We start from the raw sequence: 26,761 nt of genomic DNA, 5'->3' as shown, positions 1-26,761 counted from the left end.
AGATCAGTAATGTGTTTATGTACATGAAACAAAAGTGCTGCATGTATTTTTATCCCTTCAGGAAGCTTGTTATTGACGAGTCTTTGATTTTGTTCAAAGGAAGACTCATTCAAGCAATATATACCAAGCAAGAGGAAATGCTTTGGTATAAAGTTATTTGTACTGTGTGATTGCAGAAGTGGTCTAGTTTTGGATATCATTGTGTACACTGGCAGTAATACTTTGAGAGATACCATGAAGTTATTGGGTATCTCTGGTGATGTGGTTAGAACAATGATGGAACCATATCTTGGTAAGGGGCATATGTTATTTACTGATAACTGGTACACAAGCCCCTTACTCAGTGATTTCTTGCGAGTGAACTTGACAGACGTGTGGCACAGTGCGTGGTAATCGTAAACATATGCCAAGGTTCGACGCTGGCACTCGCAGAGGTGAGGTGCAAGCCTTTGCTGCCAATGACATCATGGCATTTCGGTGGCATGACAAACGTAATGTCACATTGTTGACATCAGTTCACTGAAACGAAATGGCACACAGTGACAGGCACAACAGAGAGACCAGTGAACCCATTCTAAAGCCTGCAGCTGCTGTCATGGACTACAACATCAATATGCGCTTAGTGGACGAATGTGACATGCAGATTAGGTTTGCTGATTGTGTACGCAAGAGTTATAAGTGGTATATAAAACTTTTTCCATCTTGTTGATATCTCCATGCTAAATGCTTATAACATATACAAGTTGAGGACCAACAAAACACCAAAATATGGTGAATTTTGTTTGTCAGTAATCAGACAAATAATCGCAAAGTACCAAGGAGCAACACCTGCAATAGACCAGCGCCCACGAAATTACCTACACACGCCATCTCGTTTGAGGCCTGGTGATCACTACCCCATACAGCTGCCTCCTGCTACTTCCAAGAAAATGGTCAGAAGAGGTGTTATGTATGTACACATACCACAAAACGCCCACAAACACACAGAGACACTCGTTTTATGTGTGAGGAGTGTCAAGTGCCACTCTGCATATACCCATGTTTCAAAGAGTTCCACAAGCTGCAGCAGTTCTAAGAACGTGTTCAGTGACTGTACATATGTATATATATTATGGAACAATAGTAATAAACATTGTTTTGTATTGTTTGTTTGTGTAAACAAATTTTATACACAAACTAATAGTGATAAAGTTTGTTCACTTATTGTGTTGTAAACAATAAGTGTATATTTGAACAGTGCGCCTTACATTGGTCTCACAGGCCACATAAGTTACTTGGAAAAGAAAAATATTGGAAAATACAAGAAACTTTTGAATTAGAGTAAATAAAAGAATACCGGGTGGGCGGCAGTCGCCGCTGTTGCTGTACGCACCTCACTTTCTGCCAACTTTGCGGCTCTATATCTCGGTAAGTACTGATGGCAAAATTTTTTTTTAGGCTTAAATCCTAACATTTTCATAAGAAAAAATAATTTTTTTTTCGAGTATTTTGCGACATAGAATGACAGTTTCAGAAAGGGGCCTGTGACAGTCAAAGGGTTAATAAATGTGACTCTGTATATGGCCAAGAGGGAAAAATATTAAAACACCTGAACGTGGCCCTTTAGTTGTTATTAAAACTAAGAGTATAGCAATTACTGAATAAAGGGTGGTACAATGTATTGGTATATAGAGAATTATTTCAGGAGAAATGTAAAAAGGGACTAAATTAAGTAGTGGTAAACAACCTTTAAAGGATAGTCACTATGATATGAAATTAACCTGAGAGTAGGAGTTGCTTTATAGCATAATGTTTGAGCAATTAATATCACAAAAAGAGTTATTATTTGAGATAGTTGATACTAGCTAGTAAAAGATGGTACAAGGAATTGCACAGTAGTCTAGTAGGAATATACACTAGTTGGTTATTTGTAGTTTGGGAGCAAAGGGAAAATTTGGTAAGATTATAAGAAAATTATAACAGTGCTTAAGGAATAATTGGTAATACAGTGGTCCCTTGTTTATTGTCGTTAATCCGTTCCTGGAAGTGCAACGGTTATCGAAATAGACGATTTTCGAATAAATTTTCCCCATAAGAAACAATGTAAATACAATTAATCCGTTCCTGGCACCCAGAAGTATTAAAACAAAATTTTTTTTACATGAAATATAGATGTAGTACATAAACAATACAATGGGACATGATGAATGAAACATTAACAGCATAACACTTACCTTTATTGGCAATTCTTCTTAGTGTATGGAAGACTGGAGGAGGAGAGAGATTGAATTATTTACAGTTTGGAAGGGGAATCCCCTTCCATCAACACTTCAGGTACCAAGTCCTTTTCTGGGGTTACATACTTCTCTGTTTCTTAATGCCACCAGGACCAGCTTGAGAGTCACTGGAGTCCTGTCTCACAAAAAAAAGTGTCCATAGAGCTCTGTTTCTGGCATCTCTTTAAAACTTTCCTAAAATGGACCAAAACTCTGTCACTGTACAAGTTGCCAATATGGCTTGCAACATCCTTCTCAGGGTGATGTTTCTCCATAAATCTTTCCATCCTACCCCACATTTCAAAAATCCCCTTAATTTCTGAAGAAGGCACCTTCTTCCATCTCTCTTCCTCCTCTGCAGCAAGATTTTGAGCTGCGATCTGTTGCTGTTCCTGCTGCAGCTCTTGCAGCTCCTCAGTGGTTAGCTCTTCGTTGTGGTTCTCCACCAACTCTTCCACATCCTCCAAACTCACATCCGACCCTATGGACCTCCCCAATGCCACAATCAATTTCACAACTGACATAGGCTCATCAGGGTCAGCCACAAACCCTTCAAAATCCCTCTTGTGGACACAATCTGGCCACAATTTTCTCCAAGCAACAACAGCTTCCTTGATTTTCTTTTTCTTTGCCACGATGGAAGATATGGTTGTATGGGATTTGTTATACATCCTGGCCAGTTCGGCCACACGTACGCCACTTTCATATTGTTCAATGATGTTTTTCTTAAATTCAATCGTATTTCTCACCTTTACCAAAGGCTTGGCACTAGAAGCTTTCTTTGGAGCCATGGTAGCTTATTTAGCACTTGCAAACACTAAAATGAATGGGATATTATGAAATATTTCGTATGAACAAGTGAGGGGACTGTCGCTCACTCGTAAACAATGGCACACTGGCTGAGAAAGGAGGCCGAGGTGGCTCAGAGCCGTGAGTATGTGTCCAAGATGAACGACGATTAGCTAGTCAACTGACCATTTGCGAGCCAATGTTTGGACAACAATAATGCGACGATTTCCGAAAAGGACGACTATTGATCCCGACGATTATCGAGGGACCACTGTACAAATATTATTATAGAGTAAGTATCTTATTATCAAATAATAAATTGTGAATTGGAGATCTGGGAAGATAACACAAATTGAGTCACACAAGGAACTGTGTGGGACACATGGGATAATGAGGTAGTAAATACTATCTGGTAGGTGATAGTACAGGGATTAATTCAATGATGGCATAATAACATACACTTACGTAGTACAATGATTTGGTCACTAATATCAGTCAGACTCTGTAATGTTTGCATCATGAAGGAAGTTTATTAGTTCGTTTTTATTTGTAATATAGTACACATGGCCTACATTTGTTTTTCTTACTAGAATTTGTCCATCACGTACAAAGCACTGGTGAATTTTATCATTCTCACGTTTGTTTTCTCACTTTGTACAGAAGGTTGTCGTTTTCTTGTGAGACACTCATTTATGTATATATCTTTTTTTGCTTTAATAGATGAACTTATTAGGTCTTTTTTTCTGTCTTTTGTGTGAAATCTGAGCATAACACTTTTTCTCCATTGGTTCCCTAGTAACTGTGATTATTTTATTTCCAACACTGGCACACTAACATGTAGGTGGTCTTGTATGATCTGAATAGTTGTAGCTTTGCAGTTGGTATGGTTTAATTCACTAGGAAAGAGTGGACTGTTAATCATTACTGCATCGGCTAGCTTATCCTGCTCTGCCTTATCTTGGTAAGCAAAATAATTGTTCAATTGGGTATCCATATTTATTTTCCAGTCCTTGACGGCATCTTCAATCTTCGTGTTTAGGGAAGTTATTTGATCTGTATGACTGGCTGTGAAACAATCCAACTACTTGGAAAAGACCCGGGCCGGGAGAATACCGGCGAAGAAGAAGAAAAAAAAAAAAAAAAAAAAAATAAAGTCCAAAATGGAGAGAAAGAGCACATGAAAATACAGCCTTTTACAGCAATGTGTGTGAGTTGCCTGACATGTGATCAGCCTCTGTAGTGTAACCCATAACCCATCTAATGTAAGAGAAAATGACGAAACATTGAAATTCATCGGTCTCTTGCAGTGTTGGTCCGGCAATTTCTTAGGAGACACTATAACGCCTTTACAATTAACACTTGAAACAAGAAGTAATGTTGAGTGTGGAGGGATCACTTCTCTCTTGTGATTGTTGTGCTGCTAAACAGTGGCAGAAACAAATGTTAAAGGACAACTAATTATGCGTTATTGTAAAGTATATAAACTACAGTACATTTAGTGTAATTACTGGGGAAAAAATGGTCTAAGAGTATATTGCAAGTGTTAAAGATTATGCAGAACATGTAGGTTGGTATTACTTTTAGTGGGTCACACAATCTGCTGGGCAAAAATCCAAAATTTAAGAGTTATTATACAATTTTTCATGTTTGTCCTTTCAGAAATGAAGATAAAACATCCCCTGACAGTATTACACCTAGGACTCAGCCTAGAAATTATGAGGCATTTTGTAGCCGTGTGGACTCCTTCCGGCCAGGACTATGGAATGTGTTTGAAGTGAGTCCTCTAGAGTGTGCCAGATGGGGTTGGCATATAATAGAAAAAGACATTCTTCAGTGCATCACTTGCCAAGAAGTTGTATGTGCTGCCCTTCCTAATCTGGTTGATCGAGATGCACGTTAGTAAAACTGTGTTCTTTTTATATTTTCATCTTTTTAAAACTAATGTACATATTAAATTTTTATGCTTTTTTCTGTATTTTTTGTTGAATGTTAGTTAAGATAAAGACAGATTATATTTCTTTGCCATGTTTACAATGTGTGATTGCAATTTTGATTTGTTAAGTACAAAGAAAGTCACTATTGGCTTATTGTAGGTTAACTAGACTAGAAAATGCTTAAGAGTATGTTTAAAATTATATTTTCAGAAACCCTCCCTTCTCTTTTCTCTTCCTGCTGATTTCTGTTCCTCCACTATGGCTGTTACTCTCCTTGTCACCTAATGCCACTGGTTTACCTATATTCACCAGTAACTCTACCTCATTCTGCTTATAACTGGTTTCCTTAACCCTTTGAGGGTTTCGGACGTACTAGTACGGCTTACGACCCAGGGTTTTTGACGTACTAGTACGCCTAAATTCTAGCACCCTCAAATCTAGTGGGAGAAAGCTGGTGGGCCTTCATATGAAAGAATGGGTCTATGTGGTCAGTGTGCACAGTCTAAAAAAAATCCTGCAGCACACAGTACATAATGAGAAAAAAAAAAACTTTGACCGTTTTTTGGAATAAAACAGCGACTTTGCACTGTATTTTCGTTATGGTATTTATTGTTGTATTCTAGTTTTCTTGGTCTCATTTTATAGAATGGAAGACATATTACAGAAATTGAGATGATTTTGACTGGTTTTACAATGAAAGATACCTTGAAATTGAGCTCAAAGTACCAGAAATGTTAAATTTTTGCCAAATTTCAAAAGTAAACAAATCGTGCCAATGGTCCAATACACGTCAACTGGTGAGTCTAATATTCTTTCACAAGTGCGCCAATAATATTTATACAATTTTTTACACTAATGCAGTAGTCTGCATAACAATAAATTTTATATTTTTTGTGAGAATAAAAATTCAAAGTGGAAAGCAAAAGAATATAAGAGGGGCCTTGAGACGTGACTAATGACCAGAGGAAATGTCATTTTAGTGCCAGGAATGTCTTTCTTGTTTATTCTGGACCCTATTCGGAAATTGGCATCTTTTGAAATTTGTATGAAATTGGCAAAATTGCTAAATTCTGACCACTGTACTGGATAGTTGAATTTCATAAATGGGTGGTTTCTTGCACCCATTCGATAGAAAAAATGGAGTTCTAGCGAAATATTCATGTTTTTTGTCTACTAGTACAGTGGAATTGGCCGAAAATGGGGCTCAAAGTGGGCAAAATCGCCAATGCGTAAATATCCCTGAGACCGCTAACTTCGCGAGAGCATAATTCCGTAAGTTTTCCATCAAATTTCAAACTTTTGGTGTCCTTATGATCGGGAAAAGATTCTCTATCTTTTCATAAGAGAAAATTATTTTTTTTTTTTTTAAATTTGGCCAACCCTGAGAACTAGTTTCGGAGAGGGCCTGTCGACCCTCAAAGGGTTAAAACTCGCACTACTGCTACACTCAGAATACATTGATTTTCCACAAAAACCCATACCACTATCTATTTCTAGTTTAATTAAAGACCTAGCAGCTCCCTCCACTGCATTGGCCAGTGCTCCCACCCCAAACCTAGATAAGTGAACCCCATCCCTGGCATACATGTCATTTCTGCCATAGAAGAGGTCCCAGTTGTCTATGAATGTTACTGCATTTTCCTTAGTGTTTGTCCAGTCAGCAATTGACACCAATTGCCCTGGACAGCCATTCATTTCCAACTCCTCTCCTTGGCAAAATGCCACATATGACAGGGTTCCCACCCTTCTTCCTAATTATCTCTGTTGCTGTCCTATACCTGCTAATCAGGTCTTCACTCCTACGTCTGCCAACATCATTGCCTCCCACACTGAGGTAGATATCCCATGGGGGATATTGCTAGTCCAGATGGCTAACAGTATCCCCCATCCCAGCCCCAGGAAAACGTACCCTTTGCCTCCTCTTCCTGTCCCTAACACAAAAAGCCCTATCCATAAATTTCACCTGACTGTCCCCAACTAAAACAGTGTTCTTACCTTCACTGGTGGAGTTTGTAGTGACGTTCTCGATGGTCTTTGTTGGGGTTTCAAGGGATGTTGACTCGCCTTCCTCTTCCTTGGCGTCGTTCATCGTGACGTTCCCAGTAGTCGACTCACGTTCATCGGGTATCAAGGAGAATGCATTCGATGTTTCCACAACAGTTTCTACAGCAGTCTCTTTCTTCCTCATCGTTTCTACCTCTCCATTCGTCTTCTTGATCTTCAGCTTCATTCCATGCTGTCCAACAACTGCCCAGGTTCCCTTCCTGACCTGAGGACTCACAACAGGACTACTACGAATCCTCTTGTTTTCCTCCGTCAATTTCCGTGTCTCAGGCTTGACTACCCTTAGTTCCTCTTTCAGCTGCTGGTAAAGTTGCTCAATGGAGGGCATCTTGGTTCAGTCTGCAGGGAGTACACTAGACACGTCCTCACTGAGCTATGTACAGGTCACCACTGTTGCAACATTCACCACCCATGCTTCGCACCCATATAAGAGCATTGGTATAACTATACTCTCTAACGTTCCCTTCTCTGCTTCCATGGACAAAGTTCTTTGTCTCCACAGACTCCTCGGTGCACCATTCACCTTTTTTTTTTTTTTTTTTATTATCACACTGGCCGATTCCCACCAAGGCAGGGTGGCCTGAAAAAGAAAAACTTTCACCATCATTCACTCCATCACTGTCTTGCCAGAAGGATGCTTTACACTACAGTTTTTAAACTGCAACATTAACACCCCTCCTTCAGAGTGCAGGCACTGTACTTCCCATCTCCAGGACTCAAGTCCGGCCTGCCGGTTTCCCTGAATCCCTTCATATATGTTACTTTGCTCACACTCCAACAGCACGTCAAGTATTAAAAATCATTTGTCTACATTCACTCCTATCAAACACGCTCATGCATGCCTGCTGGAAGTCCAAGCCCCTCACACACAAAACCTCCTTTACCCCCTCCCTCCAACCTTTCCTAGGCCGACCCCTACCCCGCCTTCCTTCCACTACAGACTGATACACTCTTGAAGTCATTCTGTTTCGCTCCATTCTCTCTACATGTCCGAACCACCTCAACAACCCTTCCTCAGCCCTCTGGACAACAGTTTTGGTAATCCCGCACCTCCTCCTAACTTCCAAACTACAAATTCTCTGCATTATATTCACACCACACATTGCCCTCAGACATGACATCTCCACTGCCTCCAGCCTTCTCCTCGCTGCAACATTCATCACCCACGCTTCACACCCATATAAGAGCGTTGGTAAAACTATACTCTCATACATTCCCCTCTTTGCCTCCAAGGACAAAGTTCTTTGTCTCCACAGACTCCTAAGTGCACCACTCACTCTTTTTCCCTCATCAATTCTATGATTCACCTCATCTTTCATAGACCCATCCGCTGACACGTCCACTCCCAAATATCTGAATACGTTCACCTCCTCCATACTCTCTCCCTCCAATCTGATATTCAATCTTTCATCACCTAATCTTTTTGTTATCCTCATAACCTTACTCTTTCCTGTATTCACCTTTAATTTTCTTCTTTTGCACACCCTACCAAATTCATCCACCAATCTCTGCAACTTCTCTTCAGAATCTCCCAAGAGCACAGTGTCATCAGCAAAGAGCAGCTGTGACAACTCCCACTTTGTGTGTGATTCTTTATCTTTTAACTCCACGCCTCTTGCCAAGACCCTCTCATTTACTTCTCTTACAACCCCATCTATAAATATATTAAACAACCACGGTGACATCACACATCCTTGTCTAAGGCCTACTTTTACTGGGAAAAAATTTCCCTCTTTCCTACATACTCTAACTTCCTCGTAAAAACTCTTCACTGCTTTCAGTAACCTACCTCCTACACCATACACTTGCAACATCTGCCACATTGCCCCCCTATCCACCCTGTCATACACCTTTTCCAAATCCATAAATGCCACAAAGACCTCTTTAGCCTTATCTAAATACTGTTCACTTATATGTTTCACTGTAAACACCTGGTCCACACACCCCCTACCTTTCCTAAAGCCTCCTTGTTCATCTGCTATCCTATTCTCTGTCTTATTCTTAATTCTTTCAATTATAACTCTACCATACACTTTACCAGGTACACTCAACAGACTTATCCCCCTATAATTTTTGCACTCTCTTTTATCCCCTTTGCCTTTATACAAAGGAACTATGCATGCTCTCTGCCAATCCCTAGGTACCTTACCCTCTTCCATACATTTATTAAATAATTGCACCAACCACTCCAAAACTATATCCCCACCTGCTTTTAACATTTCTATCTTTATCCCATCAATCCCGGCTGCCTTACCCCCTTTCATTTTACCTACTGCCTCACGAACTTCCCCCACACTCACAACTGGCTCTTCCTCACTCCTACAAGATGTTATTCCTCCTTGCCCTATACACGAAATCACAGCTTCCCTATCTTCATCAACATTTAACAATTCCCCTCATCAATTCTATGATTGTCCTTTAGTTGTTGATATCTTTTGCATCTCCACTTTCTTGGATTGGTGTAACCCTTGATAGTTGATTTATTGAACACTATTGCACTGATAAAAAAATTTGATTATGTTAGGAATGGAATATTCATCATGCATGGGATGAGGATGTGGAGTGTTGTTGGTGCTCGTCAAATGTTGGTTTCATCTTATACAAATACAAGTTCATTTCAAAATGATACAATATTTATACAGAAATGAGTGATATTGTAATATATGTTGAAAGTCCATGGTTATGAGGAACATTTTGGGCAAACTTAAGCCTATCTTAAGACTACTGGAGCATATCATTGTACATGATTGTAAGAAAAAATTATTTTGGGTTATAGTCTAGTAAGTTTAAAGGCACTTTTTTTTTACCTTTGATAACATAGGAACTAATTTTTTCATTAGATGACATTCAAGAATTTGAATTCAGTTCAGCTCAAGAACTTAAAAAAAATAATTTGGGTTATAGTCTAAGATTATAGGTACAGTTTTTTACATTGGATGTCATTCACTTCATGAACTCAAATTCTTGAAGCAGCGACTATATGCAGTAATAATTTCATAATATAAAAATAACAATAAATCTGAAAAATAACACTACTATTCAGAAGAAAAATGGAAGTGACCCATATGTACTAAATAATAATGATGCTGTCACACATGAATAAAATAAAAAGAGTAAAATTGTGTTAATTAGATATCATGTTTTACAGATGAAAAATTTTTGACTCTGCTAAAAGACTGCCTTGTAAATAGCCACAAGACAGCTTGCGGGTGGCGCCACAATCCCAGCCCCAAGGAATTAACCCAGCCACCTAGTGTTACTACTGTTGAACAACTACACAATATGACAAACTCTGCTCATAGTTTGGCTGCTCTTGGCTCCTCCTTGCCACAGTTAGATCAGCATACACTGATGAGTACAATGGTAAGCATGAATGAAACTTCTGGCTATTAATGAGTGAGACTCCTACCTTCAGGATTAGCCCTTTATTGTGCACTAGTATGCAGGGGATCAAGCTGTGCATAAATTTTGTGCCTTCAGATATGTAGCCCATTGCCATTTTAGGTCTTGGCTCAACATTTTGGGTCATGTAGCACCACTTCATGCCTTGAACAAGAACCGGGTGGATCCATGCAGTGCATCATAGATAGCACTGTCAGTAGCACATGTAAGTAACAACATTCAGGCCCTATCATGTCACCACCAGCTTTCTGCCAGCAAACATGATGTGCCTTATTTCTTCTAAATTTATTACACTTTCATGATACTAGATGTGGAATTCAACCAAAACACACATGATGTCGATTTAACTTACGATAACCCAATAAAGTTACTGTGACCTGTTTTCATTTTCTGAGAAGTCTCTCTCCTTGAAACACTTGTAATATCATAAGATTTCCTTATATATAGCATTAGACAAAAGTAATGAATAGAGATACAAAAAACAATTATTTGTACCCATTTATTATTTGTACACTTTGAAACATGCCTATTATTCTGTAAAGCACAGTAATTTACATAGTGTTAGATATTAAAAAAAAATTGGAATTTGGCTAAATAAACAGGAAAATGTAAATACCACCTTTCACATTTATGTCGATGTTGCCGATTCATTATCTTTTTACATCTTCGATATGCCATGAAACTAAGTTTTCCTTAGTTTTTAATGTTTTTTGTAGTTCTGTGTAGAAAAATAGGTTCTTTCAGTCAGGAAAAATAATCAGATACCACACATACAGGAATTTTAAGCCTTTCACTGTTGAGACCCCCTGATCCTGAATTCACTGTCTAAAAATATTCGAAAAAAAAAAAAAATTTTTCTTACCAAAATCTTAAAAATATTTTTGTGAGTGTTTTAAAAGAAGAACAATTTGCAATCAGTACTCACCGAGATATAGAAAGCGTGAAGTTGACAGAAAGTGAACCGCTTACGGCAACATCGGCGACTGCCACTCAATTGGTAATATTATTTATACTTTTATTCTACTTTTTTCTTTTATTTATTAATATTTTAATTTTTCAAGTAACTTTTGTGACCCATGAGACCAGTATACGTAATGTGTAATGCATATATATTCACTCGTTGTATGCTACACAGTAACCATACAAACTTTGTTATTATATTGTTTACAAAACCTCTTTACACAAACCAACAATAAAAAAGTTGTTTATTACTATTGTTCTATAATATATACAGTAGGACCCCACTTATATGGCAGGTTAGGTTCCAGGCTTTCTCCATAAAGCAGAAATTGCCGTAAAGTGGAACACACTTCTTTTTTTCACTTGTAAATGCTAGTTAACAAGTTTACGCTAACATTTATTAAGTTAGCACTAGAGCTAGGCATTAAAAACAATAACAAATTAAAATATACATATAGTACACTCATTTACCTTAAAATATTTGCAATCTTAATGTAGGGTGAGACGAGTAGTACAGTGGAACCCCAGATTTCGTCCACATTGGATATCATATATTCGGATTTCAACCACTTTTCAGCAAAATTTTGCTCTGGATTTCGTACATCATCCCGGAAATTGTCCATGTCAGATGCGTCCTCCTGGGCCACTCGTACGTTCGTGACTCTCTCTTGGGTACATTAAATGTCTTATTTTACGTTAATATAGACATTTTCAGTAATCCATCTGTGATATTTTCTTCAAAATTATATAAGAAACACGTTACATAGCATATAAACATGCCTTTATTACTCGTTCACTCAGTGTCTCCCTCTAGTCTTAACACCATAGCAATACTAATAGTATGTAATAATAATCACTCTTGGGCACATTAAATGTCTTATTTTACGTTAATATAAACATTTTTATTAATCCATCTATGATATTTTCTTCAAAATTATATAAGAAACACGTTACATAGCATATAAACATGCAACGTTCGTGCTCTCGAGGGGTGAGTCAGTGGAGGGAAAACATTACGGTTTCACTGGTCCAGCGTTAGAGAAAACTGTTTGAATCTGCATCTGGCCCAGTCACCACCCTTAATACACTTTACATAACGCTTTTGTTTACAATTCTCGGCATGAATTATTCATTACTTCTCCCTTTGTTTACGATGGCATCTAAAGGTAGTTGTTAGAAATGATTAAACTTGGTAAACGTGGTATGTCAGTGGTAATAATATGGCTGTGGGCCGCAGTGTATGCAACCGGTAGGTATAGCCCAGGCAGATGTAGTCTGCCTGGGATGTAGTCCGCCTGGGATTACAAATAAATACTACTCGCCTCTCGCCCTACATAAGACTTTAAGGTAAGTAATGAATGTATTGTGTATGTATATTACTTTTTATTGTATTTTAATACCTAGTTCTGAGGGTAATGTGTGGTGTGAATATAATGCAGACACTCCGTAGTTTGGAGATAGGAGGTGGTGTGTGATTACCAAAACTATTATCCCGAGGGCTGAGGAGGGGTTATTGAGATAGTTTGGACATATAGAGAGGATGGAATGAAACAGAATGACTTCAAGAGTGTATAAATTTGTAGTGGAGGGAAGGCGGGGTAGGGGTCAACCTTGGAAAAGTTGGAGGGAGGGGGTAAAGGAGGTTTTGTGAGCTAGGGGCTTGGCCTTCCAGCAAGCGTGCATGAGTGTGTTAGACAGGAGCGAATGGAGACAAATGGCTTTTAGGACTTGACGTGCTGTTGGAGTGTAAGCAAGGTAACTATTACAACCCAGGATTCCAAATGGCCTGTTATCCCGGGTGTAATGGGAGCAAAATAAACACAGCAGAAAAAGTTTAGACTTACATTATCCTTCTCCAATTTAGAACAGCAATATGTACACTATGTACAGTGATAAGTATAGTGCACTCCACGGTAAGCAAGGCAGAAATAGAAGCCACAAGATAGCAGACTGTGCTTCAACCAGCTCTAGAATGGGAATGACAAGGGCAGACAGGAGAGTGGTACCCACATAACCTCTGCGATTGCCAAAACCATCTTCTTATTGGCTAGAACCTGGTCACTAGTTGAATGACGGGGCCCCATCATCAACTCTTAGCAACCTGGTTCGCTGGTTGGGGGAGATAGCCTGTAAATGAGGGTGTGTACATGCGCCGAATGAAGGTTACATACTCTTTGCATGCCACACCCCCACCCCGAGAAGGCTCAGGATTAGGCTGCCACCTCCCAGTAGTAACCGTGCCGCCATGGCACAAAATAATGGGACCGCCTTTCCTCTCCACCATCCAACTCTTAGATAGAGCTCAGCTTTTCTCGTAACAAAAAGCCAAACCCTAAACTCAGAGTGAGACAGCAGTCAGTCAGGCTAGCATAGGTCCAAGATACAGGCGGACGGTAGCCCACATCCCCTCACTAAAAAAAAAAAAAACCCACACCAGGGGATAAAAAAAAAGAGCGTGAAAAGGGGTTACCACAAATAATATAACATCCTAACCTAAATAAATAAAAATATTAGACTCTAGATAAAGAGTCTGCCAACATATTTTCTTTGCCGGCAATATATTTAATTCTGAGTGAGTATGGTTGCAGTCTTAGCGTCCAGCACATGAGCCTTGTGTTGTGGTTCTTCATGGCTTAGAGATATACTAGAGGATTGTGATCACTGTAGACTGTGACCACCTGCGATGTCTGGCCCACATAAACATCGAAATGCTCCAAAGCCAGTTTCCAGCGCGAGGGCTTCTTTTTCAGTGGTAGAGTAAGCCCTTTGATGTGGCTGGAACTTGGCTGAAAAGTATGCTACAGGCTGCAACTCCTCATTCTCGTTTTGTAATAGTACTGCCCCAACCCCAGACTCACAAGCATCAACCTGTAATGAAAAAGGTTTGGAGAAGTCTGGAGACAAGAGAATGGGTGCAGTACACAATAATCTTTTTGCTTTATTAAAAGCAGTGTTACAGTCTGAGGTCCAATTAAAGGGAACTTTGTGACTGGTAAGAAAGGTAAGAGGGGCTACAATATCTGAGAAATTCTTACAGAATCTTCTGTAAAATCCTATCATGCCTAGGAAACGTTGAAGAGATTTCCTATCATGAGGAACTGGATAATCTTTAATAGCAAGAACTTTAGCAAGTTTAGGAGCAACTTTACCACTACCTACTTCATGGCCTAGAAAAGTGACAGTGGCCTGGCCAAAGGAAGATTTAGATAAATTAACTGTTAAATGGGAACTCTTAAAGGTCTCAAAAAGAGCCTTAAGTCTAAGTAGGTGTTGATCCCAAGCATCAGACACCACAACAATATCATCTAGGTATGCTGCCGTGCCTTCAAGTCCTTTAATAGCCTGATGGATAAGTTTTTGGAATGAAGAGGGGGAATTTTTCATTCCGAAGGGGGTAACTGTGTATTGATAATGACCTCCTGGAATTACGAAGGCAGAGATTTCCTTCGCCTTATCCGTCAAAGGTACCTGATAGTAACCTTTAAGGAGGTCTAACTTGGACACAAAAGTAGCCTTACCCACAAAGTCAATTACGTCATCCAGACGAGGAAGAGGGTAAGCATCTGTAATTGACCTCATTCACCTTACGGTAGTCTGTACACATACGAAACCCTCCATCAGCCTTCTTCACAAGGATGCACGGTGAAGCCCATGGACTAGATGACTCCTCCATTAAACCATGCTTTAACAAAAATTCTACTTCCTGCTGAAGTAGCCTTTGCTTTTCAGGATTAGCTTTGTAGGAGGAGAGTTTAATTGGTTTAGAGTTTCCCACATCTACATCATGATAACCTAAAGTACATTTTTTCGGCACATCCGAAAAAATATTAGGATATGACTGTAGAAGCTCCGTTAAATTTGTTGCTTGCGTTTCAGATAATCCCTCCATTAAAGGGCTAGGATCCTTGAGGAGGACAGAATTTGAAAGTTTAATATTAATTTCAGAGATAGAGTGCAAAGAGTCAGAGTCGTCCTCAGAGGTAGAGGACAGAGTCATTACTGGGACTTTATCTGGTGTATGAAAAGATTTTAATTGATTAATGTGGTAAGTTTTAGTTTTTGATGTCTTATCAATGGGAGCTACCACATAATTTACATCAGATAATCTACTTACAATCTGCATAGGTCCCGTAAATCTAGCTTTCAAGGTGTGGCCAGGTATAGGTTCCTGCACCAACACCTTGTCTCCTGGATGGAAGGAGCGGAATTTTGCACTTCTGTCATACCTCTGTTTCATCTTACTTTGAGCTGTCTTTAGGTTAGCCTTGGCTAACTGACGTGCCACCTGTAACCTTGAAGACGGGTTGTAGAGTGTTGAGCTAACGTCTTCTCCCATCCATCCTTCTTTGAGCACCCGAAGAGGACCTCGTACATTGTGCCCAAAGATCAGCTCAAACTGACTATACCCTGTAGACTTGCACCGTCTCTCGTACTGAGAACAGCAACAAAGGTAGTGATTCATCCCAGTCTGTAGGAAAGTGCATGCAAAAAGTTCTCATCATAGTTTTTAACGTCTGATGGAATCTTTCCAAGGCGCCTTGGGACTGAGGATGATAGGCAGTGGATAAGTTGTGGATTATCCCTAACCTAGTTAATACTTCCCTAAATGCTTTGGCAGTGAAGTTAGTACCTTGATCACTTTGAATAGTTTTAGGAATGCCAAAACAAGAAATGAATGTTGTTAAAGCTTTGAGAATAGCTTTAGTATTAATACTACGCATGGGAATTGCTTCAGGGTATCTGGTTACTTTATCCATAATTGTAAATAAATATTGATTTCCAGACTTTGACCTAGGTAGTGGACCTACACAATCTATAATTAAATCTGCAAAAGGTTCTCCATCAGCAGGTATAGGTTGGAGAGGTGCAGATTTAATGGAATGTCCAGGTTTCCCTACTTGCTGACATTCTCGGCAACACCTAATATGATTCTTCACATCTTTCTTTAATTTTGGCCAATAAAATTCTTTTGTGATTCTATACAAGATTTTTGTAATTCCTAAGTGACCTCCTAATGAAGTATTATGAGCTATATTTAGTATTTGAGGTCTATACTTTGTTGGAACCACTAACCTGTTAAACAATTGCCGGCCCTCTATCTCCTTACCAGTCTCAGTGCAGATCAAATAATCGTTTTTAACTTCATACTTGACCGGATGACCCAAAGAGGATTTACCCATGGCTGCCTCAAAAGTGAATTTTAAAGAAGGGTCCTTTTGTTGTTCCTCCCGGAAGGACAGTCCCTCAGGCATGGAAACAGAGACATCTGGCAATCCTGCAACCTGGGAATAGGAAGGCTTGATCGGGGTCTGTTCACTTGATTTACGAGGCTCCGGCCGGTGTGCCTCATAAAACAACGTGGCTATTCCGAGATTGGAGTCGTCCAAGGATAGGTCAACATTCTCTCCAGACAACCCTTGGGATGTTGCCCGAGTTATGGCCAACACCGGAGAAGAATTACTCATTATAGGTTCAGGACACTCACTAACAGTAGTAATGTTATTACCCAGTAATAACATGGCATTTTTCATGGGGAATCCTTTTGAGACACCTACAGTCAAGTACCCAGTGTAATATTTGCACTGTACCTAAATTTTATGCAAAGGAACAGAATATATAGCTCCTCCAAATGCTTCCAATAAAACAGAGGAATTCAAGGTAGTGTTCTCTGAAAGGGGTAATATTCCTTCTCTTACAAGTGAGCAATATGCTCCAGTATCTCTAAAGGTCTTTACTTTAGTTGTTTCTGAGTTTTCCTGAAGGGAAATAAGACTCTTGCAATAATAAGGGGCCATATCTTTTTCTACTTCTCTAGGGGACATGTTACTAGGGATATTAGAGATTTTCCCAATGGGTTGGGGTTTATGGGGGCAGTTGGGATGGATGTGACCTACTTTGTTACAGAGGAAGCAGATGACAGGCTTGCCCTTTACTCCCTGCTGACGTTGCAAATGGTGTCGTTCTGGCTGGTGTCTCTCTGGATACTGTTGTCGAGATGCACCATGAGTAGTTTGCCTCTCCGCAGGTGGACCATATGTTGAGAAGCGTGGCTCACCAGGTGACTTAGTTGGCTGATGTAGACGTTCTCCCTCCGGCTGGCACTTCATTCTCCAAGGTTGACTATCTCTGCTCATGCCAGGCTGTTGAAAAGAGAGACGGGACCGCTCGGACAAGGAGAGTTTAGTTTCGAAGGTATCAGCCAACCTGGCTGCCTCCAATGCAGTGGTTAAGTCACGATCCTGCAGAAAGACTCGAACCTCTGGTCCCACAGACTCCAGCAGGTTATCAGTCAGAATAAGCTGTACCAGCTCCTCAAAGGTAGAGACACCACTTGCTTTATACCAGCTGGTAAAAGCTTTGGTTTGCTGTCTCATAAAGTTCACTAGGGATTGACCAAGCTGTCGTCTGCTCAGCTTGAAAATCTTTCTATATTTGACTGGGATACATGTATATGCTCCCAACACTGTGGTCTTCACTACTTTATAATCAGAAAATTCAGCGTCATTTAATACTGACGTAAATTCCTGTGCCTTACCCAATAATGCTGTATGAACCAATGATGCCCAATGCTGTTCCGGCCACCTCAAGGCTCGAGCCTGATTTTCGAAGCTTTCGAAAAATTGTTCTGGTTCGGCCTCATTGAAGCGGGGAACAAGCTGTACTGCTTTTTGTAAACTAAAATCATTTACAGAATGCGAAAACTGCCTCCTTTCTCTTTCCCTATCAAATTCTTCCCTTGCGAATGCTCTCTGTTCCCTAGTTTGCTCAAGATTGATTTTTGCCAGCTCAAGTGCCAACAACGCTGATTCACCTTGAGACAACCCAGCTGCACTATACTGACCATTTTGCTCCGTAGGTGTATCATCTTCCTCCTGCGAGAACGTAGTTTTTGCCCTAGCTCCCGTAGAGGGAGGAGTCTGATGTGCCATCTCTTCTTCTATAAGTTTGTCAGCAATCAGTGAACGCAGTTGTGCAGATGTGAGAGTGCGTTTGTATTTAATGCCAATGGAACGAGCAATTTGCCAACAACGCTGTAGGGACAATTTAGGTAGGTTATGCAAAGTATATGCCGACACCAGACGTCTGACTCGTCTAGGTGGCATAAGTTATTCGCTATGCACAGTACGATTGCAGAATACCCCAACGTAACATGTTAATTTGCAGAACACGCTTAGCTATGCACAGTACGATTGCAGAATACGCATACAAGCAAAGCCGACTGCAAAATTCTCCACACCGAACAGGCTAGTAACAACTGACACGCAAAATTTGTAAAGCAATGCCAGACAGCGACACTGTTCTAGAAGATTGACCGTAGCGAAGCGAGCACACCGAACAAGCTAGTAGCGAGCTGTTGAACGATCACACAATAGCAAGGCTGACCATAACAGTAACTGACACGCAAAATTTGTCGAGCGTAGGCAAAGCTAATGCAATGTCAGACAGCAAGCTGCACAGTGTTCCTGCTACGAGCTTCACCCTAAGCTCAACCGTTTCTCTAAGTCCAGCTCCAGCTCCCCGACAGGCTACCCATATTACAACCCAGGATTCCAAATGGCCTGTTATCCCGGGTGTAATGGGAGCAAAATAAACACAGCAGAAAAAGTTTAGACTTATATTATCCTTCACCAATTTAGAACAGCAATATGTACACTATGTACAGTGATTAGTATAGTGCACTCCACTGTAAGCAAGGCAGAAATAGAAGCCACAAGATAGCAGACTGTGCTTCAACCAGCTCTAGAATGGGAATGACAAGGGCAGACAGGAGAGTGGTACCCACATAACCTCTGCGATTGCCAAAACCATCTTCTTATTGGCTAGAACCTGGTCACTAGTTGAACGACGGGGCCCCATCATCAACTCTTAGCAACCTGGTTCGCTGGTTGGGGGAGATAGCCTGTAAATGAGGGTGTGTACATGCGCCGAATAAAGGTTACGTACTCTTTGCATGCCACAGTAACATGTATGAAGGGATTCAGGAAAACCTGCAGGCTGGACTTGAATCCTGGAGATGGGAAGTACAGTGTCTGCACTCTGAAGGAGGGGTGTTAATGTTGCAGTTTTATAACTGTAGTGTAAGCACGCCTCTGGAAAGACAGTGATGGAGTGAATGATGAAAGTTTTTTTTTTCGGGCCACCCTGCCTTGTTGGGAAATGGCTGATGTGTTAATAAAAAAATGCAGGTCTCCCTCAACATTCGCAAATGTTTGGTGCCCCAATATATTGTAGGGAAATATAATACAATACTGGTTCCTTTTAACCTATTGAAATATGAACAATCATAAAACACATGAAAACTTCATAAAATATTGTACTAGTGCCAGCCCTTCGGTAAAGAAGGTGAAAAAGACTAGAATTCAAGAAAGAACTCGTAGCAGAGTACCAAAGTGGATGCGGAAGAGAGAGGGGAGAATGTGCCTTCTGCAGTGGTTCTACGATATGTACGATACTAAAGCAGCACAAGTCGATAAAGGCTATAGCGCTAGCCAGTGATAAAGTGTAGCAGGTAAGTTGAGCAATTAATCAATAGAAAAAGGACAGCACGAATGTAACTCCTCCAATGTTGTTGGAGTTATATAGGGTGACTGACAACACCACCATCTCTACCGTCTCTGCTACCGCCTCCCTCCACCACCACTAAGGCTTATGCTCTCAGCGGCCCTTGTACACCCAACAACAACAACAACGCATCAACACTCACGACATAATGACATATTTTATTCATTCTAGAGTATGTCATGTTTCAATGTTATTAACCCTTAAACTGTCCAAACGTAGATCTACATTCACCTGCATGGAACTTTGAATATTTTGAATTTTTTTTTTTTTTTTATAAATTAACGAGGGCAATTTTCTGTGTGATATAAGACCAAAAAAATTTTAGGACCAGTACTTACTGAGATATAATACCCCAAAGTTGGCTCTGGATGCTCACCTGACTGCAACAACCAGTCCTGCTTCTTGCAGAAGTGTTGCCGTTTTACCTTTTTTTTTCTCGTTTTTATTTTAATTTATATACAGTGGACCCTCGGGTAATGATGTCATTGGGTAACGAAAAAATCGGATAGCGACATGTTTTTGAATCAGAATATTGACTCGGCTAATGTCCAAGAACTCGGTTAAAGACATTCGTCCCAAATGTGTCTGCGCGGCCTGAGCCCATGTACAGTCAGTGTGCCATTGTTTACAAGCCAGGGAGGACGATTCCACGCATACATGTGATATATTTTGTATTCCGTTGTTTTTAGTGCTTGTAATTGCTAATCCATCATTAATCCATCTATGATATTTTTTCAAAATTATATAATAAACATGATGCATAACATATAAATATGATAAATACACCCCACAGTAGAATAAATAAATAGAAATATGAGATGTGGTAGCAGACGAGTTGCACAAATGATGCCATATTAGAAATAATAATAATAATCACCGAGTCTCATTAAATGTCGTATATTACGTTCATATACACATTTTCATTAATCCATCCATGATATTTTTTTCAAAATTATATAATAAACATGATACATAACATATAAAGATGATAAATACACCCCACAACAAAATAAATAAACATAAATATGAGATGTGGTAGCCAGATAACTTGTACTAGTGACCCCAAGAATAACATTTTCTCTAATAAACATCAGAGAAAATGTGTTACTGGGGGTAACTGTAGAAAATTATTCCTTACATATGTATGTAAGTTTATTCAGGTATACACAAATACAGTTACATAGATTATCATACATAACAGCATATGTGTAGAGAACCTAGGATAACCCAAAAAAGTCAGTGACTTATTTCCATTGCCTTCACTCAGAGCATCATTTCTTCTAAAGATGATGTTACATGAGAATGGGAGTGTTCTTTATTTATTCTACCGTATCAATGTAGAGACAACTTGTACACAATGTAACTTGTACACATACCAGAAGTGTACACTTTGTTTGTTTATAAAACTTACCTTTGCCTGGTTTGTTTACATAACTCTGCACCTGTCCTCTCTCATGTACTCATTCTTTCTCTCTCTCATTTATTCGTTTTATCTCATTTACTTACTCCTGACCCTACATTAAGACTACAAGTATTTTAAGGTAAGTAATGAGTGAACTGTATATACGTTTTATCGCTCTGGGATGCTTAAATATCATAGAATAGTATGTGTGGGTGGGTTGGCCTGGTATGGTAGCCTGGCTGGCTACCATACATACCACACTTGATTTTTTACAATAAATACTACTTATCTCATCCTAGATTAAGACTATAAATATTTTAAGGTAAGTAATGAGTAAACTGTATGTACATTTTATTGCTCTGGGATGCTTAAATATCATAGAATAGTATGTGTGGGTGGGTTGGCCTGGTATGGTAGCCTGGCTGGCTACCATACATACCACACTTGATTTTTTACAATAAATACTACTTATCTCACCCTAGATTAAGACTACAAATATTTTAAGGTAAGTAATGAGTAAACTGTATATACATTTTATTGCTCTGGGATGCTTAAATGTAATAGAATATTATGTGGCCTGGTATGGTAGCCTGGCTGACTACCATACAAACCACACTTGATTTCATACAATAAATACTACTTGTCTCACCCTAGATTAAGACTATAAATATTTTAAGGTAAGTAATGAGTTCACTATGTGTGTATTGTACTTTTTTATTGTCTTTTGATGCCTAGTTCTATTGCTAACTTAATATATGTTAGTGTAAACTTGTTATCTAGTATTTGTATGCATTTATAAGTGGAAAAAAAAAGGTGTTCCACTTTACAGCGGTAGCCTGGAACCTAACCTGCCGTATAAGTGGGGCCCTACTGTATACAGAAAATTAAACTCCACTGTAAACCCTCCCCTAAAACTACTACTCAACAGTTACAACAGAATGCACAGGCACAGTACAAGGCATAAGGCACTTTTCAACATCCCTCAAGTCAGTCTCGCTATGCAAGAACGCTATGCACATAAAAGACTTGAAGATCTTGAACTTGCTACTGGAACAGGTCAAGGATCCCCTGACAGCTTATAAATTTAGGACTTTGCTAAAAAATCATCTTTCTTTCTTTCAACACACCGGCCGTATCCCACCGAGGTGGGGTGGCCCAAAAGGAAAAGCAAAAGGCTCTCCTTTTACGTTTAGTAATATATACAGGAGAAGAGGTTACTAGCCCCTTGCTCCTGGCATTTTAGTCGCCTCTTACAACATGCATGGCTTACGGAGGAAGAATTCTGTTCCACTTCCCCATGGAGATAAGAGGAAATAAACAAGAATAAGAACTAGAAAGAAAATAGAAGAAAACCCAGAGGGGTATGTATATATATGCTTGTACATGTATGTGTAGTGTGGCCTAAGTGTAAGTAGAAGTAGCAAGACATACCTGAAATCTTGCATGCTCATGAGACAGAAAAAAAGGACACCAGCAAACCTACCATCATGTAAAACAATTACAGGCTTTCATTCTACACTCACTTGGCAGGACGGTAGTACCTCCCTGGGCGGTTGCTGTCTACCAACCTACTACCTATAAAAAATCATCTTATCTCACAATATTAACCAAATCAACCAAACATCTGCTAACTAGTTTTATTATGTGACCTTATAGGAGGTGATTTTGATTGGTTTTACTACGAAAAGAACCTTGAAATGGAGCTCAAAGTAGGGGAAATGTTTTATTTTTGCCGACGTTCAAAAGTAAACAGATGATGTCATTTTCCAAAAAATGTCCAAGTAGCCATTCTAATATGCAGTCATGAATGGGTTGACATTATTTATACAGTTATTACAATATTCCAGTAGTCTGCATAACAGTAAATATTTTATTTTTTTGTTTGAATAAAAATTCAAAGTAGAAAGCAAGAGGAATATCAGAGGGGCCTGGAGATGTGACTGATGAACAAAGAAAATGTTATTTTAGAGCCAGGAACGTCGGCACTGTTCATTCTGGACCCTATTTTGAAATTGTCATTTTTTTAATTTTCGTGAAATTGGCCAATATAAAATTTCTGACCATGTTATTGTGTAGTTGAAATCGGTAAATGGGCAGTTTCTTGTACTGAATCGATAAAAAAAATGGAGTTCTACAGAAATAGCTATGAGTTTGGTCGACTGGAATAATGAAATTAGCCAAAAATAGGGCTCAAAGTGGGCGAAATCGCCGATTCATAAATATCGCCGAGGTCGCTAAATTCACGAGAGCGTAATTCCATCAGTTTTCCATCAAATTTCATTCTTTTGGTGTCATTACAATCGGGAAAAGATTATCTATCATTTCATAAGTTTTTTTTTTTTTTAAATTTTGCAACACCAGGAGACACCTCAGAATTTGGGGTTGCGACAGTGAAGGGGATAAGGACAGAATCTGGGGTTCCACTGTATTTATTGTAAGAAATCAGGTGTGGTAGATATGGTAACCAGGCCAGGCCACCCCCACCCTACCCCAACCACAATATACTATGACATTTAAAGCATCCTAGAGCAATAAAATGCATATACATTTCACTCATTACTTACCTTAAAATATTTGTAGTCTTAAGAGGGCAAGGAATGTGGAGGGAGACTTCCTGGGCAAAAAAATAAAAAAAATTTGGACGCAATTATCTTGCCAGAAAATAGTGCATAATTCTGGCACCATTTTGGTGTAATCAGCTTGTTTCTATCATATTTCTAAGTATGTTTTTCTAAAAATGTACTTTTTTTGTTCCTACTGTCATTAAGAGGATATGATGCCAATTTGGTTTTTTTTTTTTTTACTCCAAAAATTATGGTTATGATTGTTCCTATCCAAATGTACTAGTTGGCACCTTCTAAGTAGACTGCTGATCACCACACACACCACTAGTACCTCAGTGATCTGTGGGTCGCCAATGAGAGCTGGAGGAGTGCCGGTTCCTGAGAGGTGGAATGCGGCGACCGTAGAGTTTCGCACAAAAAGAAACATGTAAATCTCAGGAATATGTTGTTGTCATTTGTAGCCACAATTTTATGTAACTACTGGATGGATTATCATGATTTTTGGACAGGTTATTGACACAGTGACAGTGAGGAATTGTAATATTCTTTACCGTTTTGTTTTTATTGAATTCCACCCCCCACCCCAAAAAAAAAATAACTACAACACGTGAAATATACATTTTCCTACACACAAAGAGAAGGATACATGCACAATAGTAGAGTAGTACATGCACAGTATATATTGTGCATGTACTAGTCTACTAAATGAAGAATAAATGACACTTACCTTTATTGAAGATGCAGCAATGACTGATGAGACACTGTGTCCTGGGAGTGCCTTTTCCTCCTGAGTACTGTAGGTCCTGTTTGGTATTTTCTTCCAGAACATGCCTTATCACACTGTGTATGCCACTACGATTCTTAAATCTCTCAAACCAACCTTTGCTGGCTTTAAATTCACCAATATGAGCACTAGTTCCAGGCATTTTTCCCTGTTCACCTGGGTGTTAGTCGACTGGTGTGGGTTGCATCCTGGGAGACAAGATTAAGGACCCCAATGGAAATAAGTTAGACAGTCTTCGATGACACTGACTTTTTTGGGTGGCAAATCCTCTGGGGTTAATTGTTTCTTGGTATATTCTCAATAAGCCACACCAACAACAGTGCTACAGCAGCAGCAGACGATGGTACAGCAGCAGCAGCAGCAGCAGCAGACGATGCTACAGCAGCAGCAGCAGCTGACAGTGCTACAGCAGCAGCAGACGATACTACAGCAGCAGCAGACAATGCTACAGCAGCAGCAGCAGCTGACAGTGCTACAGCAGCAGCAGATGATGCTACAGCAGCAGCAGACGATGCTACAGCAGCAGCAGCAGCTGCAGCTGACAGTGCAGCAGCAGCAGCTGTACCACCAATAGTAGCGATGGCTGATTGGGGTTTATTATACAACCTGGCCAGCTCGGAGACACGCACTCCACTTTCATACTTATCAATGATCTTTTTCTTCATCTCTCTAGTAATTCTCACCCTTATTGCTGTAGGGTTGGCACTAGAAGCTTTCTTGGGGCCCATGGTCACTTATTTTCCAGATAAAATCACCAAAAACACTGTAATAATACGAAACGTTACGATTGTATGCTTGGATGCTACCGCGGAGGCTGGCTGGTAAACAATGCCATCGGCGGAACATGTGAGGCTGGCTAAGGCGCACATTGGATGCGTCTCGGATGAACAGCGGTGAGCGGGTTTTTAAGCGGTATGCGAGGCAAAATTTTTGCGATTAAAGCAAGCGGTATGCGGATTAATCGTTATGTGATGCCAACAGTATGCGGGGGTCCACTGTAATTGTATTTACATTATTTCTTAAGGGAAAAATTGATTCGTAAATCGTAAATTTCGTTTATAGTAACGGCTCCAGGAACGGATTAATTACGAAAAACGAGGGACCACTGTAGTCTGATAATTATACTTATGTATACCTGTACCTAAATAAACTTACACACTCTGCTGGTGTGCAGGTACACATTAAAATCAGTAAGAGTGTCTTATGTCTTGAGACACCATATTAAATGTAAAGATATAATAATAATAATAATAATCACCGAATCTCATTAAATGTCGTATATTACGTTAATATACACATTTTCATTAATCCATCTATATTTTTTTTTAAATTATATAATAAACATGATACATAAAATATAAAGATGATAAATACACCCTACAGTAGAATAAATAAACGTAAACATGAGATGTGGTAGCCGGACAACTTGTACGAGTGACAGCAAGAGTACATTTTCTCTAGTCCAACATAAGAGAAAATGTGTTACTGGGGGTAACTGTAGAAAATTATTCCTTTCATATGTAAGTAAGTTTATTCAGGTATACACAGATTATCATACATAGCAGCATATGTGTAGAGAACCTAGGATAACCCCAAAAAAAGTCAGTGTGACTTATTTCTATTGCCTTCACTCAGAGCTTCATTTCTTCTAAAAATGGTGTTACATGAGACTGGGAGTGTTCTTTATATATTCTACCACATCAATGTAGAGACAACTTGTACACAGACCGGACGTGTATGCCTGGTCTGTTTACAAAACTTGTGTTCACCCGATTTATTTACATAACTCTGCGCCTGTCCTCCCTCATGTACTCATTCTCTCTTATTTATTCATTTTATCTCATTTATTCGCCTCTGACCCTACATTAACCCTTTGACTGTTTTGGTCGTATATATACGTTTTACGCGCCACTGTTTTGGACGTATTAATATGCATAAATTCTAGCAGCTTCAAATAAAGCAGGAGAAAGCTGGTAGGCCCACATGTGAGAGAATGGGTCTGTCTGGTCAGTGTGCACCACATAAAAAAATCCTGCAGCACGCAG

At 39.5% G+C, this 26,761-nt stretch overlaps 1 protein-coding gene across 3 annotated transcripts in view; it reads left to right on the top strand.

Annotated features, from left to right (window-relative positions):
* The window catches only part of LOC128688053 (zinc finger C3HC-type protein 1), a 120,939-nt gene that overhangs the window by 14,925 nt on the left and 79,253 nt on the right, over positions 1–26,761 (top strand). For all 3 annotated transcript variants that reach the window (XM_070083803.1, XM_070083801.1, XM_070083802.1), the window contains exons 2-3: positions 4,704–4,939; positions 10,191–10,405. In XM_070083803.1, coding sequence (XP_069939904.1) covers positions 4,704–4,939; positions 10,191–10,405 — 451 coding nt within the window. The remainder of the gene's footprint in view (positions 1–4,703; positions 4,940–10,190; positions 10,406–26,761) is intronic.

The sequence above is a fragment of the Cherax quadricarinatus genome, chromosome 10 (genome assembly GCF_038502225.1).
Source record: "Cherax quadricarinatus isolate ZL_2023a chromosome 10, ASM3850222v1, whole genome shotgun sequence".
NCBI classification, from domain to species: domain Eukaryota; kingdom Metazoa; phylum Arthropoda; class Malacostraca; order Decapoda; family Parastacidae; genus Cherax; species Cherax quadricarinatus.
Note: the sequence above shows the minus strand (reverse complement) of the source record. Positions and strands in the feature narration are given on the sequence as shown.